This window comes from Penaeus chinensis, chromosome 17 (genome assembly GCF_019202785.1).
Source record: "Penaeus chinensis breed Huanghai No. 1 chromosome 17, ASM1920278v2, whole genome shotgun sequence".
Taxonomy (NCBI): Eukaryota; Metazoa; Arthropoda; class Malacostraca; order Decapoda; family Penaeidae; genus Penaeus; species Penaeus chinensis.
Genome location: NC_061835.1, coordinates 12,487,176 through 12,498,035, shown reverse-complemented (window position 1 = coordinate 12,498,035; position 10,860 = coordinate 12,487,176). Strand labels below are relative to the sequence as shown.

At 40.0% G+C, this 10,860-nt stretch overlaps 1 protein-coding gene across 2 annotated transcripts in view; it reads left to right on the top strand.

The window, feature by feature from the left end:
- LOC125034250 overlaps positions 1-6,861 on the top strand; it is an 8,060-nt gene extending 1,199 nt beyond the window's left edge. The window contains exons 2-3 of one of the 2 annotated variants that reach the window (XM_047625983.1): positions 47-153; positions 3,551-6,861. In XM_047625983.1, coding sequence (XP_047481939.1) covers positions 72-153; positions 3,551-6,669 — 3,201 coding nt within the window. In that variant the 5' untranslated portion in view covers positions 47-71 and the 3' untranslated portion in view covers positions 6,670-6,861. Of the gene's footprint in view, positions 1-46; positions 154-2,284; positions 2,805-3,550 lie in introns of those variants that run through there. The other variant, XM_047625984.1, reaches the window with a different exon arrangement.
- Positions 6,862-10,860: the final 3,999 nt, after the last annotated feature.

Here is a 10,860-nt window from a genome sequence, read left to right as displayed (position 1 = left end):
AAAAAAAAAAAATGATTTCAGATTAAACAAAATACTTATTTTTCAGATGGCAGACCTCCAGGTGTCCTCTGATGTCGACGCTGCAGATTAAAGGGAGCTTGCTAGTCCCTTGTGCTTCAGCTTCCTGTAACGGGCTGTCTTCCTTTCCAAAGGGTAAGGATAAGTTATTTATGCGCGCACGCGCTCACGCGCGCGTGTGTGAATTTGTCCCATCTATTTTTCCAAGCATATATTGACTTCGTGTAAGTTATCTACATTCGTGACACAGTGGCATGAGCAAGATCGACGAAGTAAAAAAAAATATATATATATATAAAACTACGGTAAGGCAGCGTAATATAATGAATGGAACAAAATAAATGAGATTGAAGATAAGATAAAAGATTGTGCTTCAAACGTCAATGTAAATAAATGATTTACAGACGAAAGCTAGAATTATATAACTTTATCTCAACCCAAGCCACACACGCATGCACGTACGCAAATATAATAAAAGAGCTCAGACGAACGGTACACGCATTTACAATTTGTTTCAAATTAGAAATACCGCGGCTAAAACTTTCGACTAACTGACACAATGATGATATGTCCTTGGTGGACGTATCATCCTCGAGAAAATTAATATATATGGTCGGGACCGTTCGAAGAGCTAGGTAGTTAACCACATTGATTACCGTGTGCGCGGGAAGTGAGAGGGAAGTTAACTATTAACTATTCGAGGGCTCAGCTTTTCGTTAAATGTTTATAAGAATGTATTTATTTTTCTATCCAAATCTGCCAAAGAAAAGAATGGTTAATGGTTAAAAGCAAAATAAATGTGCTAGACATCTAAGGTCATGTAGCACTATAGTAAATGGTAGTGAAGGGTGGTTGAGTTAGTGATTTGTTGTCAAAGTTGGGCAAAGTAATTGACGAGTAAATGGGTTAAGGTTGGGTAAGGTAATGTATAGGGGTCAGATCAAGTGAAGGATGTATATGCATTTGAGGAATGAAAACAGGTTGTCAAAGCAGAAAGTGTGAGAAGTTGTGGGAGGGATCACGAAAATCGGTCCCATTTGGCTGGGCTAAATAGATTATTTAAGAATTTTGTAGAGATGGGGGTAGTAGAAGGACGGGGGTATGTGGAAGAGGGAGTAGTGTTGAGGGAGGTAGTGTTATGGGGAGGTGGACAATAAGGTTGTAAGGTAGTAATAAGGGAGGATGGGGTAGTTGATGAAGAAGGTTGTGGGGGTATAGTTGTTGAAGTTGAGCATGTTGGGAGTAGAAATGTCTCCTGGGGTGTTGATTAGGGTGGATACTGTACTAGTCGGCATTGAGGAGGGGGGAGAGCCTGGGGTCAGGGAATTGGGCGAGTTTGAATTGGTGGAGCTATTTGATGAAGAGGCAATTGCCTCTACTAATGGTATGGTTTATGGTTAATGGTTATTCATTGTTGGCCATGATAAGCCTGGAGTATGTTGGGGAGAGAAACGGACCGTTTCTCTCCCCAACATCCCTCAGGGTCGCTTGAGGGGTAAGGGCTAGACAACTAAAGCAGGCCGTTCAGGACTGGCACAAAGTCAGCCTTTCATCCTTTCAGCACGGCTCTCACACCTTAGGAAGTGGATAGTAGAAGGGGTTGGTGAAGGGACAGAAAGGAAAAAGTAGGAGGGGGAGGGGAAAAAAAAAAAAAACATGCAAAATTTGTTGAGTCGAGGGCTGAGTCCCAAGGTTGGGGAGTTCCCCAGCATTGGGTCCCAGTCTCCGCCTCCTAAGCACCCCCATGACAACAACGGGCAAGGGATTGGGGGGGACCAAAGAAAAGAAAAGAAAAGAAAAAAAAGGAAGTGATACTTAGCAGAAAATCGAACCGTGATTAGCGAACTCCATTTGTCAGCATGGAAAGACGGCAAAAACGGGAGCAGCAACCCGATTGGCATTCAGGTATGGTCTTGTACCATAAAAGGGCTTGAAGTTGGTGCGTGTGGCTGCATGGCTGAGGTAAAGCTGGAAGGCAAAGGTTTATTGTGGAATCAGAAGTGAATGTTTTGAAAATTCACGGATGCACGGCGTGGAGCATTGATAGGAAAATGTATATCTTCATCAAATTGCTATGTACGAAAGATCATCAAGAAATCATTGATACCAGACATAAATAATAATAGCAGAACATTCGTTACTAGGTGTCATGCTCGAATATCATCGCATTATCATAAATAAGCAGTGGTACAGAAATAATAATTTCAATGTGTAATATATTACCATATCTAAACACACACACACACACACACACACACACACACACACACACACACACACACACACACACACACACACACACACACACACACACACAGAGAGAGTCAGAAAACGGTCACACAAGACCAATACTATAGAAACTATTGTACATTGAGTAACCATTCTATTTATGCGCTAAATTTCCTTCCATTTGTCTAGAGCAGGGAAAAATGTTTTGTATTCGCACGTACAGAATTACGTATACACATATATATATCCATTAATTTATACATACTTAGATCCTATCATAACAGATCACTGACATAAATGTTTAACAAATGCATGAACTGAAGTCTACCGTTAAGGTTTGAGCCGAACACTTCGGATTTGGAAATGTGTATATTATTATTATTATTATGACATTATTTTGTATTCAGCCTAAATGATATTGAAGAAAGCTTATAAAATTATTTTGTGGGAAAAGTGAGGCTGTGGCTTTTCTGCAGTGTTTTGTGGTCGGATGAGTGGCAGGGCTGTTCACTTACTCATGGTGGTTCCTCGGCAAATTAAGTCATTTTTGATGTGATGTAAGTCCAGTAAGCTTTCTCTTGTGTTTCTTAACAATTTGGGTTATTAGTCAAAGATAAATCACCTAACTTGTACATATTATAAGTGGTGAAATGTGGTGGGGAATTTATTTACGCGCATACATTGTTTTGCTCATGCTTGATTAATTCTATTTCAAAGTACAAATTTTGTAATTAGGATACTGGTAGAAAAAACAACAACTGATGAGAGTGATATAAACGTTGTGATTTAGCTTCGTGTTATATGATGAATCAAAATATATTTGAATCTACTATCGGTGTCTTTTATTTTTTCTATAACTAATAGAAATGTTAAGGTGAATGGTGAATAGAGGATGATCCACTGTTGGATGAAACCTTTGAGATTATTTTTTGAGTAGAGAAAATAATGATTTTCCTTTCTTGTTAACTGAACACCAATGAAAAACAATTAGGTCCACTTGAATATTTATTTTACATTTTACTTTCTTCGTTCCACGTTTGACCTTCCTATAATTGAAAATTATTTGTGAACAAATTAATTGCTTATGGAGATTTAAGCCTTTTAGCAATGAAAAGATAACAGTTATATAAAATTGATAAATAATTATACATATGACCCTAGACTTCAAGCCAACCCACACACATGCACGAGCGTGCGCATGAACACCCCCATAGATGCACATATAATATGCAGGTACACCCTGGACTACCAAACAGTAACATATTTAATACCAGTGTTACTGACTTTTCCTGTCTTTCCACAGGCGCCACGATGTTTCCCCGCCATTCGCCCCCAATGCACTGGGCCCCCAGGAGTTATGTAGCTCCTTCTGCCGAAGCGCACAGCCAGAGGGGCACTCCGCCCTTGTCCTCCGGACAGGAGAGCCAGTGGTTTACACCTAGCAGCCTTCCCGTCCAGTCGTATCAACAGTTTCATGGGAGGCACCAGGTACCTCCACGTCCCACGGGGTACCCAGTGGCGCGCGTTTTGCCTGGTACTCCAACGCCGATAGATCCTCGGAAGAAAGTTGTGCTAGGGAGACATGCTGTGCCACAAGTATCAGACGAAAACAATTCTGACGTCCTTTTCCTCGGATGTAAACGGAACCTGTCTCGTCAGGTCCGCCAAACTGCAAGTACAAGTATACAACCTCGCACTGGAAATGAAGTACAAGAAATCAGGCAATTTATGGGAGTAATGCAACAGCATACACACAATATGCAAGTTCCGCATTGTTCCCAGACAGAGCGACCAACTTACCAAAGCCAAAATTGCGGGTACTCTATTGAAAGGAGAGACAATATCTTGCAGTCTCAGAATCAACCGAGTTCTGTAGTTAATCCTCAACACAACCCTGGCCTTCCTTGGCATCAGTCCCCTGAGAGTTCTCAAAGTGATATGAATCAACTTAGAGCCAAAGCCTCAAGTGCCTCCTTAGAAAGTAGTTGCATCAGAATGCCTCTGGAAAGCTCTAGTTTTCCATTCAAAATTCCAATTCAAAGAGACCACATAACCGTTTACAGTAGCACAAGAAGTCTACACAATTCTGGATCAAATGTCATAGAATCAGCCTCACGTGTAAATTTAATAACAAATTCTGAAATTATAACCTCACCAGACAACAACATGCAGTTGTGGAGTGTACCAAGTCCTGTAAGTGTTCATCCTACTCATCTGAACAGTAACTCTAATCAGCAACTTTCAGGGATTACTCAACAAGATGCTCATGAGTCTAGTTGGCCAGTAACTGATTTACTAACTGCCCCAAATGATAAAGCTCATTTTAAACCTCAGACTTGGTCCTCTGAAGCCCAAACCATAGGAGATCCGAGTTCTGAAATTATAACCTCACCAGACAACAACATGCAGTTGTGGAGTGTACCAAGTCCTGTAAGTGTTCATCCTACTCATCTGAACAGTAACTCTAATCAGCAACTTTCAGGGATTACTCAACAAGATGCTCATGAGTCTAGTTGGCCAGTAACTGATTTACTAACTGCCCCAAATGATAAAGCTCATTTTAAACCTCAGACTTGGTCCTCTGAAGCCCAAACCATAGGAGATCCGAGTTCTGAAATTATAACCTCACCAGACAACAACATGCAGTTGTGGAGTGTACCAAGTGCTGTAAGTGTTCATCCTACTCATCTGAACAGTAACTCTAATCAGCAACTTTCAGGGATTACTCAACAAGATGCTCATGAGTCTAGTTGGCCAGTAACTGATTTACTAACTGTCCCAAATGATAAAGCTCATTTTAAACCTCAGACTTGGTCCTCTGAAGCCCAAACCATAGGAGATCCGACGGTTTCTTCTACAATTAAAAGCCCTGTTTTGAATCAGCATGAAGAATCTCTACTAACCACCAGCAATGAAAAAACTGACACAACAGAAAATGCTGTTGATGCGAGAAAAAACAGTGATGTACCAAACGTCAACTTGTTGAAACCTCGAAAGCGAATGTTTTCCAGGAAAGGGAAATGCCTGTCTGGCCTCTTTCGAAAGGCCCATCAAGGTTTTCCACAGGTCTCCTTTGATTATGAAATATATTGCTTTTTGTGTGGCAGAATGGCAGCAGGGAACAACGTGTATGAGCACATGTTTTTCGGGAATCTGAAATGCATAGAATGTGCTCATATAGTTAGGTCATGTGAAGACTTTAAAATTGTCAGACACAGCAATGTGGAGTGTGGTGTCAGGAAAGGAAAACACAGACTTGCCTCATGGGCTGATTGTCCTGTGGAATTCTTCATGTATAGTGTGAAACAATCCTTAGTACCAAATAGACTGGAAGACTGTAGCCCTCTGTCAACTTCTGATGTTACAACAGAATTGAGGAAATACATGAAGAAGCTATCACTACTTCGATTTTACAAGCCATGGAGATCTGCCTTCAGGAGATGCTCAGAATATGTAAAAAGTATGAATAGGACAGAGATAGACAGTGTTCTTCCAGAAGATACACAGAAAGTAATTAATAGAGAAGTGGTGGATAGCATTATTCCAGGGGATACAGAGGAAGAAATCATGAAGGAAAAGGTTAACAGTGATGCGCAGGAAGAAATTAATATGAAAAATGTTAGATGCCTTTTCCCAGGGGAGACACAAGCAGAAATTAATAAAGAGATAAACAGTGATATGCAAAAGGACACGCACAAGGAAATGAGTAGACAAGAGATAAGCAGGGACATGGGTAGAATCACATTTTATGATCTCATCAGTAGTCAGAGTGAAAGACAAGAGGAACCACAAATGGAAGGAATAAGCATTAATGAAGCACTAGAACCATATCAGGAAAACTCTCTGACACCGGCCAACAACACAGTAATTGTTCATCCATCAACAAGTGCTAGAGTAATTACCGGTGCCAAGCAAGATGCACGAGAGAGTACTTCCAATCTCCAAATGTTCGAAAACGTTTTGCAGGACGGTGATAAAGATGCTCACGATAACGATACCTCGCAAGTCTCCAGTGACCAATTTGAAAATGGTGATACCACTGGTACTTACATTCAGGATCTAATAACAGATACACAGCAACAATCCACCTTATGGGAACCTGATGGTGACGACACCCATGCAAGCTTGGTTGAGGAAACTGAAACCCGCAAAAGCTTTCATGATGAAAGAAAATCAGAAAATCAGTTATATGAAAGAAGTTTTGAACTTTCAGAAAGACTTTCAAGTAGTTCCCTAGAGCCAGAGGATAACCAAGTGATATATTACTATCCTAGTGAAACTCCCCCTGAGGAGTGTCCTATGTGTTACTACACTCTTTGTGCCACAATGTTTACTCTGAACACAACCAACTTCAGAGTGTCCACTGAATGTCCTGATTGCAGTTTGAAAATTTGCATTGTACTCAAAGATTCTGTGAGTTAAAAACCAAAACAAAAAGGTTCAAATGTAGTCTGTGATTTATTTTCAAATAGCGTTATAGACTAAGGATTTCTTACAAACACATCTGTGATAAATTTGTAATATATTTTTGCATTGCAATATTTAGAAGAGGCTACTAATTTGCTCTTTTCTTTATGATGAATAACATAAGTATAAATAAAAAGTTATGAACATTATTAACTTTTAATCACTTTTTAATGATTGTGACTGTATGTCAGTTCCATGATATAAATGTACATACAAAACATCAATATAAATATACTTTTTGAGTGAATACATCTCCTTACAATCTCCCTAATCCCTGAGGGAGCCATGGGCACATGTATTCCTAGTTTAGTTGTCTAGCTCATACCCCTCAAGGGGATCCTGAGGGGAGGACCATTTCTCTCCCCAACATAACCCAGGCTTACCATGGTCAATGTTATACCCTTATTATGGGCAATGAGGCTTGCCCTTCATTAAATAGCCCCACCAATTCAAACTCTCCCCTCCCTGACCCCAGACTCTCCTTTGACCACGGCTCCAAACACTGCAACCAATACCCCCTCCTCAATGACTACTAGTACATTATCCACCCAAGTCAACACTCAACCCCCAGGAGACATTCCTACTCTCCCAACATGCCCAATTTCATCACCTCTACTCCCACAACCTTCTTCATCAACTACCCCATCCTCCCTTATTACTAATTTACAGCCTTATTGTCCACCTCTCCATAATACTACCTCCCTCAACACTACTCTTCCACACACCCCTGTCCTTCTACTACCCCCGTCTCTACAAATCTTAAATACTCTGTTTAGCCCAGTCAAATGAGACTAATTTTTTGTGATCCCTCCCACAGCTCCCTACTCTAACAACACTCTTCTCTTCCAGCAATTTCTCCAAAAATTAGTAGGCAAAGTCTCTTTCTGTAGCCGACCCAATCGTTGCCGTCACGTCACAGTAACATCTTCAAACCAAGCTATAGCATTATCAACTCTAACTGATCTCTCTGGTAACCTCATTCCTGCAGAACCTCAATACTTGCACTGGAACTGTCCCTATCTCCCCAGCAAACTGCCCTATCTATAAAAGAAATTGGTAAGATTGTGGAGAAGACTTACTCGCCTTCTCACGGACTATAATGCGATATCAGTACAGTGCTACTCCATTCCTCCCAGAGGTCATCATAAGAATCCCACTAACATTGCCAAAATTAGACATGACCTTCCCTTTAATGTTTACATAGGTGGAGAATCCCTCCCTGTACGACCATATCAACCTCCTCCCTGTCAGTGCCAAAATTGTTGGCATTTAGGACATCCTGCCAAACATTGCCATTCCACAGCCAGATGCCCTCTACGTACCTAACCTGGTCATACTTGATCAAACCGCTCTGCACAGTCATGCACATATGGCAACTGTGGCAGAATCCCATAAAGTATTTTAGGGGGCTGCTCCACCTACAAATTTTAGTCTGAGGTGGCAACTCTCAGATTCAGACTTGGACTCACTTTATGTGAAGCCAGACAGGAAGCATGTCGAAAAGGTTTTTCTCTTACTCCCTACTCCAATAATGTCTCTCGCTCTGCCCATCCCCCTCCCCCCAAGATGTTCCTACACCCTCCTCTATACCTATCCCTCCTACATCTTACTTCCCCACTTTTACCTCCTACCTTCAAATTATTTTGCCATTCTAAATCCAGACACTCCAATCTCTTATGCAACCCCAACACCTTCCTCTCTCCCTTCCTGCACTACCCACAGCAGACAGACTAAACATACCACCCCTTCTTCTCCTACCACTCACCCACCTCCACCTACCTTTGCCTCTACTCCTCACACATGTACTATGTACACACATAGACACATATAAACACACACACAGATATATAAACATTTACATTTATATATATGTATATATATTATGAACTGTGTTTGTTGCTATAAATATGGAAATGTAAGAATAAGAATAAATCACAAACACACATATCAACGTCATTCACTAGAATAACAGTGATAAGGTAAGGATTGGAGTATAACTGGATCCTAACAGGTTACTGCAACCTCTGTCAAAAGAGTTGAAAGACATAAATATATATAATAGCTGATAGTCTGTCCTAAGATATGAGTAGGCAGGAAGTGTTAGTCTGTATATCATTATATCATAATGAAATGAGGTAATGAACTAGTGGGATAGAATAAAGCAATGAGCTTAGGAGTAATGCTGGTGTTAGGACATGGCAGATTTGCAATAATGAAGTGGTCAGCAATCATTCAATAAAATGTCACAACTAGCAAATAATGAACAAATATGAAGAATGATCAAATTAGGGATCTCTTCTTGGTTTCGACAGAAAGGCTGATCAGTGTCAATCAGCTTCTGGACTGGATAAGCCTGTGATAAATATAATGGTATTAGTCATCAATAGTAAATAGGTGCACCAGCTGAAGGCCATCCTGTAATGGACAGAGCGGGTTCATCTGAATTCCTATCTGTAAAGGAAAAATAACATATTCCATAAGCATATGCAATAATTCAAAGCATAATTTTATGTGTTCTTAATGTGAAGGGTATGACCGTCGGGAATTTCAGTTATCTCAAGTTATCCTTGACTGTAAGTTCTACGCAAAGAATTATGAACAGAATTGTACAAAGCAGGACGTAAACTCCACTGAGTAAGCTAATTATAATTGACAATAATTCTTGTAACTGATAATAGGTCCAGTAATTGAAAATAGCTCTTGTAACTGACAATAATTCTGTAACTGACAATAGTTACTGTAAAAGATATTGGTTATTGTAACTGTGATAAAATTACGAAGTTCTGCATAAATAAGAATAGATTGACTGTGCTTGCAGTCTCTCCATTGTTTCACTATATGAATGAAAGTTCATAGAAGTTTTGAGATGATTAAGAATTATTTTAAAGTTTTGGGTTAAGATTGTTATTGCCATGAAGTTGAAAATTGCACACGTATGAATTAACACAATCTTAGCTAGTACTATATCTATAAATACCTATGCATACATCATACACATATGCATATACATACATTCATTAATTTATGTATATTCTTATATACACATATACACATATAAGCATACAAACACACACAAAATTAAAATCAGACAAGGTCTCTCGACTTTGAGATGAGCAGCTCAGGCTTAAGGGAGGGGAGGGGGGTTAAGGGATGAGAGAAAACACCCCTGCAAGACTAATTACTTTCACTTTCCTCCCATTTCTCAAAAATTAGGTTTTATTTTGTTGGTTTTGATTTTGTCTATCTGGGGCTGTAAATGATACAACTTAATGCTACTTCCTTTGTGGCAATTATGTTTAGCAAAACTTTGATTTGAAGCTCATATGCTTTGAATGCACTTCTTGACGATTTATATTTAAAAAGTTCTTTGAGATACAGTAAGTCATACCAAACATTAGCATTAGCAGCCTTCTTAAGTACATTTAATATTGATTTTCATTCGACCACCACACAGCACGGCTTTACATCTGAAGTAGTGGATCACTTAAGATCATATTGACTCCTTGGTAAAACCTGGTGGTTACTGGGGACCTGATGTTTTCCTAACCACAGTTTAGCTGGGAATGGTGGGTGGGCTGAGCAAATAAAAGCTAAAGAGCTTGCTGACTGGACAGGAGGTGGTAGTACTATAGGAAGATATAGTAAAGGGCAGTGAAGGTTGGCTGAGTTAGTAGTTGTTGCTATACATCAACAATCTAGAGTAATATTGGCAAGGTTAAAAATAGGTAAGGGAGTTGATGAGTGAATTGATAAAGGTAGGATAAGGTAAGGGTGATTATATCAAGTGAAGGATATGTATGTGTCTGAGGAAGGAGAAAAGGTTGTCAAAACAGAAAGTGTTGGATTCCATAAGGATGTCTGATAGGTTGGGAGGACGGTGAAGGGAGGATAGGTGGGGAAAGCCAGAGGTACGGGCTGCAGCAAAGTGTGGACAGGACAACAGAATGTGGTGGAACTGAAAGAGGGATATTACATAAGGAACAAAGGAGCAGATCAGAACATAACATCAGAAAGGAGTGTGTTAGACGGGTGTGGCCAATACGTAAACTGGCGAGAGCCATCTCCTAACATTTGTTGGAACTCAGAGCTTAACCCAATTGCCCCATTTGGCAAGAATACATGCAATGCCCACTGCAATACAAGTAT